General features: G+C 39.6%; 1 protein-coding gene and 1 long non-coding RNA gene across 8 annotated transcripts in view; one reads left to right on the top strand and one right to left on the bottom strand.

Moving 5' to 3' along the window:
- Positions 1 to 6,045, top strand: part of etv4 (ETS variant transcription factor 4) — a 39,963-nt gene extending 33,918 nt beyond the window's left edge. For all 7 annotated transcript variants that reach the window (XM_076887691.1, XM_076887693.1, XM_076887690.1 and 4 more), the window contains 3 exons: positions 1,423 to 1,595; positions 4,752 to 4,853; positions 5,525 to 6,045. In XM_076887691.1, coding sequence (XP_076743806.1) covers positions 1,423 to 1,595; positions 4,752 to 4,853; positions 5,525 to 5,752 — 503 coding nt within the window. In that variant the 3' untranslated portion in view covers positions 5,753 to 6,045. The remainder of the gene's footprint in view (positions 1 to 1,422; positions 1,596 to 4,751; positions 4,854 to 5,524) is intronic.
- LOC105941037 (uncharacterized) lies at positions 16 to 10,568 on the bottom strand. The gene is made up of 4 exons (XR_001167678.3): positions 10,259 to 10,568; positions 9,856 to 9,944; positions 1,404 to 1,577; positions 16 to 891 (listed from the first exon to the last, which is right to left on the bottom strand). It is a non-coding gene; the product is annotated as an uncharacterized LOC105941037 (long non-coding RNA).
- Between the last annotated feature and the right edge of the window lie 633 nt (positions 10,569 to 11,201).

Raw genomic sequence — 11,201 nt, forward strand, 5'->3', positions numbered from 1 at the left:
GTGAGCCTGCTTACCACATATCCCCTCTGCATGCACACACACAACTTCAAATGCACAGCACACAGGTGTTACTTAGTGACAACAGGAAGAAAAGAAAATCACAGGAAACACAGTCACTTACTTCAATCTCTTACATGACTGATTCTCTGCCAGAAGTAAAAGTACCCCAAGGGTATCACTACAGTCGCTGTGGGGGGACATGAAAGGATTAACTCAACTATTACAATTTTAGTGAACCTTAACAAGTTTGAGAAGAAAGGTTAATGGTTTATTTAAAAAAAAAAAAAAAAGTAAATGGCTAAGCAGAAGAAAAAGAAATGCGTTTAATGATGGTCAAAAAGCAAGAAAGTGGTATACATTTGCAATTTGCTGCAGAAAGTGAATTGCACTTTAGAATCGAAGTGAACAGAGCAGCAATAATTATTATTTACACGTCATTTTAATGTTCACAGTGTACTGACAGTATGGAGTAAAACAACGTCTAGTTTTTCTTACACAGAAGCCAATTTTTCCCATTTTATCTGCATGCTAATTGGTTAATGTGGGGTCATGGTGGTTGCAGAAAATGAAACTGCTGGAAACCGAGGTACATCATAGTACAAAAAAAAAAAAAGTTGGGAACTACTGCCTTACTGTCTATCATATTATACACACATCAGAAGGATCCCGGTGTCCTCAGAAACTGAGTTAGTGGGTTTGGTTTCCTTGTACCCTCCAGGCAGGGCTCCTCTGTCACAGAAACAAGCTTTTCCCATGGTGTTGTTGGTTATTGATGCTAAGGGAGATTGAGTGAAGAGCCTGAGGCCGTCAGCACTCGTTGAACCAGTCAAGTGTGCAAGTTCTCTGAGAGACGACAGCAGTAACTTAGCTGTGCATCTCATGTTCCAACACCTGTGTACAACATATCAAGTACCTGGTAAACAACCGAGAACCAAACACCAATCAGTGTCCATTTACCTTACTAAGTAGTAAGCTTGATTTCTTTCTTTTTGCCCTGTACTGCCCCTTACTTTTATCTCTATTTGCCTCTAGTTCAACATGCTCTGGCTTTTTTAGCTGCAAGCTGACATTTATGGGGATTTGGGTTTACGTGAGTATGCAAACATGGGGGGGGGGGGAATCAAGATTAGATGACCTACGGATGTACTTATCCTACTAGAATTAAGCCACTTTTGGGCTGTTAGGGGTCAAATGTTTCTTGTTTGCACAGCAAGAAGTACTTTAGACCATAATTTAGTGATTGAATCTTAATGGTCGGATGCATTAATGTGCTGAAAATATATCAACTATCACATTAACTGGCTGGAGATAAACCACAGTGCACATAGGGCAACAAATCTCTAAATTCCTGGTTACATGAAATAGATGGAAAGCATTTTGACGCCTATAAACATACTGAGTACCTCTGTATTCCTCGTCCAGGTGAGGTGAAGCAGGAAGGGGGTGGTCTTTTCCGTGAGGGTACACCTTACCAGCGCCGTGGCTCTTTGCAGCTCTGGCAGTTCCTGGTGGCCCTTCTGGATGACCCAGGCAATGCCCACTTCATCGCCTGGACAGGCCGCGGCATGGAATTCAAACTAATTGAACCAGAAGAGGTAAGTCTGAACTGTAAACGACCTTTTTTTTTTCTTCAATCAAAGATGGTGGGGAAGCGTTGTCTGTAGGCACTATAATCGACCAGGCTAGCCATCATGATGTCACCCACTGGTCTTACTATTTTAACCCGATTTGATAACAGAGGATGAATCAGACTGTGAAACCACACACTCATTGGCTAATGATTTGTAACTGAAACGGTATTATCTACTCTGGTTAGAGTCTGAATGATCATCCTTTCTAACTATTAGAATGACCATAAATTGCAAACAAAATTAAGGGGCTTCCACACCGAAAGCGATTCTCTCATTTCCCGTTTTTCTTGTTTTGTACTTGACAGTTGATTATAACCAGCAGACAGGATGTGGCTGCTTAGAAAAGTGTAGTGTAGTGTAGTTCCCACATCACATGTCTATTACCAGTGTCCTTCACCATCACTGGTAGTCACATGAATTTAAACTAACGACTAAGCCCATAAAATCATCAGGAAAGAGTTCGCTGGCATCCCAGTAAAAGTGAGTCAATGGTTGTTTCCAAGACTTCAATACAAAATGAAATTCTTTGAAACAAGAAGAGCCGCCCCCTGCTGGCCATTACAAAGAACAAAGGTTTAACCCTTTAAAATCGATCGGAGCAGGCACGCTCTGTTTTGCGTAACTATTTTTAAATCCTGGTAGCTCTGCAACCACGTAAGCTAGCGCAAAAAAATTTTTTGCATATGAAACCGGAGGAGTTGTACTTACATCTTATGCCATCAGCCTGCCCTAAGTCACAGTTTCCTTCCACATATAGCTTTGCAAAAACTGCATAAAAAGCGCTTGCAGGAACAAAAACATAATATTCAGAAACACGCTTTGCTGATCCGATCAGCTGTTTGTAACACTTCCTATGTTGGAATAGACGTCAGCGCGAACTTTCACATGTCTGCCATGACCTGCCCGAAACCGGAAGTGGCGTCATTTTCGCGGAAATGTAGTTTTTTACCATCAGGGCCTCATGAGCCTATACTGGTGTTTTTAAAAGTTATCTTTGACTTTATGACTTTCTGTGTCGTTTCTGGGATGCTTAGGACACATATTGCACTGCTGAAAATAGTTTATTTTGATGCATATGCTGTTTTTTTGCAAATTTGCACTATAATATTTATTTTCGTTTTTCCTGCAGTGTATAGAAATTGGTGTATTTCAAAAATAAAACTATGAAGACACTCAAAATAAATTTCCTGTGGTGGGAAACTATTTTGTGCAACTTTTTTGTATTTACAGTTTTGAGGGATAAGCCTCTTAAATTTCTCTAACTAGAAATATATGTTAAAAAAACAAAAACGATTTTCAATTTTTTGGTAGTTTACTGCACTTTTTTGCAATTTATGTAATTACTATGCACTTAATGCAGACATATTATTAAAATTTAGGCTGTAATGGTTATATTGATGTATAGCAACTTGAAATGCTCCCAAAAATGGCACTACAGCATGTAAAAATATAATATAAGCTCTGGCGGACTTGGTTCTATGGTAGGTCTTAAAGGGTTAAGGCACAGCGATGCTTGCTAAACTTTTTAAGGTCCAGTAGTCATGTCCATCTTTTACACTTTTGTTTACAGAAGTACAGGGGCAACCCTTCAGAAGCTCATTCGATCAGTGCTGCAGGTCTCTTCCTGTTAAACAGGAGTTCTTCCTTCCCACAGTCACCTAGTGCTTGTTCAGAGGGGACTGTCTGATTCCTGGGATTCTCTCTCAAATGTTGTAGGGTCTTTACCTTAAAGCACCCTGAGGCAGAAGGTGTTGCGCAGCACTACATAAACTAGATTTAATGCATCTTTGAAAATGGCCATACACAGATGCAGAGGCTGTCTAGCTCTTAAGAGAGACATCTTTATGTTTCAGTTTGCTAAGTTCCTTAGACTTTAATATCCAGTGAGTGTCAGACATATGTGATCTCACATCTCACTTTGTTGGGTAACTTTAAAAGAAGTTCTAGTTTAACTGGAGCTTTCTCTGCAGTAACAATATCACTTTAAATGTTTGAAAAAAAGACTACTGCGATATAAAATGCATTATTTTTAACACATTACTGTGTGGCCTTGTCCACTGATAGTACTGGTAGTGATTGTGACATTAATATGATAAGGATACTCTTTAAATAAATTTAGTGAGGGTTTGCTGTAATCTAGGTAGCACCTTCAATGAGAAGGGGGATTTGGCCACTTTCCTCATAGGCCTATTTTCTGATCCATCTTCCATTAGGCCCCCATACATTATTCAACACGCACTGGATTGATAAATGAAGGACAAGCACTATCACAGAAACATCCAACACCCCTGTTCTCTCTCACCTCCTCACATTTCTTAAGTCCAGACATTTTTGCAATGTTTAAGTCTGCAGTTTGATTGGATATCAGAGCGCCTCCATTTAGGTGGGCCCTAATACAGACAGGCCTATATTGTGTTTTCCATTATCTTTTTACTGTACATTAAAAATGAATGGGGTAAGAGTTTTACAAGCGCAATTAGAGCTGAGAGTGCACTCAGAGATCAAACGGGGCTGCTGGGCCACTGTGGGATACAACCTGTCTTCCTGAGTCATGAATATCAATGCCCCCCCCCCCATCCCAAGCTTTACGGTTTCTTCCTACATCCAAGGTGTTTGTCAACAGAAAATTTATCCACTGTTGCACAATTCCTTGATTTATTTCCCCTTGTGTGTGTGTGTGGTGGTGGTGGTGGTGGGGGGGGGGGGGGGGGGGTGTTAATGTGAGGCATTCATTTTCTATAAGAGGCAGAGCTGCTTTATCAGCCCAGGGTTCAAATTTTGGGCTGCCCCTGACAACCCGCCCTGACTCCTGTTTCACTGCAAACACTGTGGGACTCTGGTTGCATTCAAGTGGTAATGGTTACATAAAAAGGAAGTGAATCCACATGTGAGGACTCGCCCTGGTCTTGGCATGTTGATACTGTCGAATTTAATAGCAGAATGAAGTTTGGCTTGCTACTGAGGCCCTCTAGTGGGCAACCTGTGGAATTAACTACCTGTGTCCAACTATTAGCGCAAAAAGACTCGATCTTCTTGAAATGTAATTTGAGGAAGGTTATGTTTTACACTATTTAAAAGCATGCAAACACATTTTTAACTGATTTATTTCTTCTTTCTCAGGTTGCCAGGCTGTGGGGAATGCAGAAGAACCGTCCAGCCATGAACTATGACAAGCTCAGCCGTTCTCTGCGCTACTACTACGAGAAGGGAATCATGCAAAAGGTACAAAACGCAGCCAGCACTAAATCTACTGGGAACCAAAGTAATCCCACATAGGTTTTCAGTACAGCGCCTCCAGTTGTCAGAGGGCAGTCAAAGATGCACAAAAGTGCCCTTAATGTCAGTGCCTGATGCATTGGCAAGTTATTAAAAAAATAGACCTCTTGCAACTTGTCACGTATGAATGTTTGCAAAGGAACCCCTGGATTTATGTCTAAGTACACTAAATACACTGATTTGCTTTGTTTTCACTCAGTAAAAGGCTGGAGAGGTGCTGATTTTGAGATTTGCCCTTTGTCTAAATATCACCACACACTGGATGCTCCATAAAAACAGGAACATAAACTCTCACACCAAATATTCCGAAAAGGCATCTTGTGCATTTGTCTGTGACAACTTAAGACAAAAAGTTAGTATCTGACGCCCTGGAATAGGAATATACTCGTGCACTCGTCTTGCTGGATAGCTAAAGAAAAGGAAACAGTTTGGTGTTCTCGTTCAAAGTGGATATAACACATTTCCAGCACTTTTATATTTATATACATCTCCCAATTTTCTCTTATACTGAGTGCTTAGTCTCTGCAGCCCTCAGAGGCTACAGAAACTGTGAAATATTAGTTTACAAATGCATTCGTATTTCATTTTAAATAATCCTCCTCTCTCTCTCTCTCTAGGTGGCTGGGGAGCGCTACGTTTACAAGTTCGTTTGTGAGCCCGAGGCTCTAATCTCCCTGGCCTTCCCCGACAATCAGCGACCCAGCCTGAAGGCTGAGTTCGAGCGCTACGTCAACGAGGAGGACACAGTGCCTCTGTCGCACCTGGACGAGGGGGTGCCTTACACCCCGGAACAAGCCCCTCAAAACATGGGCCCTCAGCCCTACTCCAAAGGCTACATGTACTAAAGCCAGCCCCAACACGCCCTCCTTTCTACCCCACCTTCAGAGATGTTCCCATTGTACCAACCCACCATCATACATGCCCCACAAAACCCCATGCACCTCTTGCACATGCCCACCCCATCCTCTTGTATATAAGGATATGGTGTTTTTATTTTAAATTAATCGCATTAGGGATTTTTTTTGGTTTTGTTTTATTTTTAAGAGCTGTATTCCTCTCACATTCGAGGCTTATTCAATCCATAAACCTGACTGTGGTTGAAGAGATTGCTTAATAAATACTCATAATAATATTCAAACTGAAGTCCTGAGAATTCTTTAACACAGCTGAAAGCAATGTTACTGAATAGTGATGAGAATTTTAATCAAGTGTTTCTTAATTCAAATTAGACTGACCCGTTGTAGCCAGGTACTATTCGTCATTCAGGAGGGCAGTTTAAGGGATAGTTGTAAGGGTGGAGCTGCACCATCTGCTGCTAAAACTGGTTATGGTACCAACCAAGGTATGGCCACATACCTTTGAGCTTTAAAAGATGATATTTTAGCATAACTGAAACATTCTGGTTCATAGTGGGGAGGATAACATTTGTGAGGTGATGAAACGTTTTCGTTTGGAGACAGCAACACAAAACCACAAAGATGAGGGGAAAAAAAACAAACTGCAAAAGCTACCTGTTACAAGTTCAGTTGTAAAATGTCAACAGCTTTCTGGCTAAATGCATCATTTGGAGTTAACTAGCACTAAAACGATGCAAAGTCTCTACAGACACACTTTAAAACCCAAAGAGCTTTTAACTGGAGGTAGCAATAACGATTGCTACCTCCATTGTGTGCCTTGAAATTCTGGCTTGCCCTTCGATGTGCCTCAGGCAGGACGTTTGAAAACCACTGCAGAGAACAAAAGAAGTCGATTACAGGTGTTAGGCACCAAATTCAAGAAGGCACACTAAATCATTGCTTACTAATATAATAAATGCCATTTGAACGTGATAATTCATCTGACTCCATAATGTTATCTTAAAGTGACTATATATACACTATTTAATACATACTATTTATGGCCAGCTGTATAGCGTAGTGGCAAGACTACACACCTTTGGAGTGGAGGATCACAAGTTCGGATTCCTTTCTGGGGGCATCTGTATCCATAAAATAAGTAAGGGTCGGTGAAACAACAAGTAGCTCACTGTTCCAACATGGTATGGCGAGGGGGAGCCAGGATGACAGGTCAGGGGGGAGATATCATCACCCTGAACTAAGATTGATTGATTGAATCAAATAGCTTGATTTAACTTTAAGTAAATTACTTCTAAAAAGTACTGGTAGGGTTGTGGACTTTGTCTAGCATACCGAGTCATGTCTGGGTCCATATCTCTGCAGCACACCATGGGTCATGTACTTGATTGATACACACAAAACTGATAAATTAACCAACTTGAAATTAGGGTTGCTAATAGATGCTAAGGCTAACAAAAAAAAGCAACTACTTTGAAGTGGATAAATAGCCCTAGAGAGAAAAAGTTCCAAGTAAGATCATATACAGTTGTGGTCAGAAGTTTACATCCACTCATCAAGGCACTGAATGGTAGTAATTTCTTTCAACTGTTTTCAGTGTGGAATAACCGTATAGATTACACAGACCCAACAAGAACTGGGTTCCTAAGTTTTAATTTATTTTGGGTTTACTCCAGTCCTCACCAGATCAAAATCATACATGCAAGATGAATTTTATACATACACTCACTGAAATCTTTTGTTTAAAGTGGTGCTGAAGGGATTACAATGTCTTTTAACTTGACAAGGCCATTAAGTTGTCTTAAGTGATCATGATTGGCTACAACTGGTAGTTTTTCTTTGCTAGCATAAACTGACTGCACTCATTGGATTGACCAATACTCCGAACAATAGGAAAGACCAAGGAACTCAGAGAAGATCTTTAGGTATTCTTCTAACCTTGGCAAACTATCACCCTCGGAGACGAGAGGAAATTACTTGGGACATTCAGGAACAACCCAGGAATCAACCCAGGCCTGCTATGAACTGGAAACTGCAGAACACCAGTGTCACTGTCCAGTGAAGTGAGTTTTACATCACCATGGACAAAGAAAGAAGCCACTTTTTCAAAATTAGCACCTTTAAGCTCAGCTGAAATTTTCAGCTGCCTACATGGACAAGACAAATGTGTTTTGGAGTAAAGTTTTATGGTCAGTTGAGGCAAAGACTATTTCGCCACAATGACAAGAGGTATGTGAGGCTTTCAAACTTAAGAGCACCGTCAAGCACGGTGATGGCAGCATCATGCTCTGAGGCTGTTCTCATGCCATTGGTACTGTTACATTGCACAAAGTGGATGAAATAATGGAGGAGGACTACCTCCAAATTCTTCAACATAACCACAAATCGCTCGATGGTTGAAAACTGGGTGTCCTAACAGGACAATGACCCCAAATATACATCAAAACTAGTTTGGGAACGGACAAAGCAGGCTAACATTAAGCTTCTGGAATGGCCTTTCAAAAGCCCCGACCTCAGCCCTACTGAAAATTTGTCGACTGCGCTTAAAAGCCAGGTTCACGCCAGGAAACTAACCAGTTTAAATAAACTGTGTTAAGAAAAGTCATTAAATATCGACAAAATTATGCCAAAAGCTTGTTGATAGTCAACAAAAGTATCTGGTCAAGGTGCAACTTGACATTTCACCAGATATGAAATGTCAAGGGGGATATGTATACTTTTGACCCTGTGTTTCTTAGAGAAAATCAAAAATAAATTCACATGCAACTAATTCTTGTTGCTTTAAAATCACTAAAGATGCATGCTATACAGTCGTTCCACTTTCCATTTTTCTCACCAGGCATTGTGACACTGTGTTGGCAGTGATCTTCCAGTGAGTCTGAACATGTGTAAATTTCCAGCTAGATCCATAGAACAGTCTTCATTTTGTTTAATTAAGATGAATTGCCAAGATAATAAACTTCCCAACAAGATCATTGTGTATTAAAGTATGAGTCAGAGGTAGTGAGCAGGGCTGGAAGGAACTTGTAAAACCTCAGAGACCCCTCAGGCTACTGAAGACAAGAGTGCATTACGCCTCTGTGTGCCAGTGGAAAGTCAGAGGAAGCCCTGATAATCATCTCCAGCTCTGAGGTCACAATGGAATAGGCCTGGCATAGAAGAGAAATTAGAGTTTGATTTCTTTAAATTTCAAATCTCAAACAAGAGATTGGTGGTGTTGCATTTTAATTAAGTTTCCGGCTGGAAGTAGGTTTCTTTCAAGGATGCTTGAGAATTATTGCAAGAGAAAGACACTGCAAAGGTTACACAAATTTTGGAAATGTTCATATGTGGGCATTTTGAAGATTTAAAAAAATCCAGCTGGTTTTTGTTGATTCCTACCAGTTACATTTCTCACCTTGCTTAGTCAAGAGGAACACATGGAAGGTACTTAAAACTGGTCCTCAATCGAGGTTTGCCACTTAAATTTGAGCTATTTTTCTAGCATTTGTGAGCTCTCGAGACTATAAATATGGGAGATATCCACAGGGGCTGAAAAAGCATACGTTCTGTTAGAAATTACAATCAAATCAGTCTGTGTCACAATCTAAAGCCAAACTCACAGCACAATTTTTCTATAAGCAATTTTGAGCATCAGTGCAGAGTGAGGAAAAACAAGCTACCCTGGATGTTTTTCTTTTTTTGCAACTCAGTGCAGAAAACCTTCTAAGTGTATTTTGGGTAAACCTTCAGAGAGTTGTCTTGTGTGATGTGTGAAACGTCTGTGTGACTATCTCCTGTACTTATGAAGTTATGTGAAAATGCTGGAAAAAGCAAATAAGGCAAAACTAGAAAGTACCACAACTCCTAAATATTCAGAGTATGAATTTTGCATGGTATCATTAAATATGGTTAAATATGGTAAAGTTATTGTACGATAATTGTAAATAATTTCTTTCTGAGGGAGTCAAGAGGGAATTCTTTTAGATTTGGTAGATTTCATATGAAGTGACCCTTAAAGTTTCCATATGTAGGAAATAACACATAACAGAACTGGAAAATGTCAGTAAGTAAGAAGTACATAGTGTTCACATGGATAATATCAGACAGTATACCTTGAAAACTGTGAATGACGTCTGCTGACCATTAGTCTGACCCTCAGGAATGGTGAGTGCCATTTAACCACCTCCATCCGTTTCATCATCTGCAGTTTGAAAGCATAGAGTAAAAATGTATCCTGCAGTCCAACTTCAATTTAATTTTTTTGCTGTTTTTTTTATTCACACTCCTGACTCACTAAAATATGGAAGCTTTTTTTTAAAGGAAATACACTGACAATCAAAACAAAAGGCCGACAACACACCCAATGAGACTTTTCTTATGCCAAGGCCATTATATTTAAGTATAAGTAACCAATAAAGCTATACTAAAAACGAACTTAAAAAAAACATTTTTAAAAAGTAATAAAACAACAGCAGCAAATGGATAAAAAATAATAATAATTTAAGGAGTACTTACTATAAAGACGGCTCAATTTTCTGTCAGAAATGCTTTAAAGTCTTCAAATGTTGGGATTCTCGGTAAGACTGATCACAGATTCTGCTCCAACACAGCAACCTATGCTCAGCAGTTCATCCTAACGTTACACTCCTAGGACGAACTTTATCACACATCTTTACAATTAAGCAATGTCAAGATAACTAATTATGTCTTTATGAGTAATGTTGTCATCAAGATTCTCCAGCTCTGTGCACACCAAACACAAACGTGCAAGTTGTTACACGTCAAACGCCATTTCGCTTCTCGTGATTGAAGCTAAATGTTTCAGCACTGCTGCCCCCTGTTGGGCAACTCTACATAGCTCAAGGTTAATATGCATTAAGCGTGGGGTTTAAAAAAAAAAATTTTGGCTTATGCGCTTATACTCACCTAGCCTTCACGTTTTATTTTTAACTCATTAATAACCCAATACTATACATATATATATTGATAATCCCATTATTAAAAATATATTGTAAGTGGCCTGTGGAATAATTCTGGTAATGAAAACCTCTGGTTACATTTAGTGTGTCTCTTTGTAAACATCCTAAAGTTTTAAATCTTGAGTTTCCATCTTCATATAAGACTTTTCATATATTTTCTTAGGTGTCCTTAGGTTACCTGTTAGCTTGTTACCACCGCTGATTCTTAATCCCTAGCATATCCACCCTTAACATCAAAGTTATCAAATTGATCTTTTTCATGCATTTTTAAACATCCTCATTCAAATTTCTGTAATTGTTTTTCTTCTATTAACTTCTTTGGCTCATTTTTATTCTCCTCTTTGTGCCTAGCTACAATACCACAATTTCCCCCTCAGGAAAATTTCCAGTGTACCATTCTCTACCTTCGTAAGAAGAGCTTACGAGTCAGCGGTGTTACTGATGGTTGTGAAGAGAAAGCTGAGCTAGAAGTTAAAGCT

Source organism: Maylandia zebra, linkage group LG8 (assembly GCF_041146795.1).
Source record: "Maylandia zebra isolate NMK-2024a linkage group LG8, Mzebra_GT3a, whole genome shotgun sequence".
Lineage (NCBI taxonomy): Eukaryota > Metazoa > Chordata > Actinopteri > Cichliformes > Cichlidae > Maylandia > Maylandia zebra.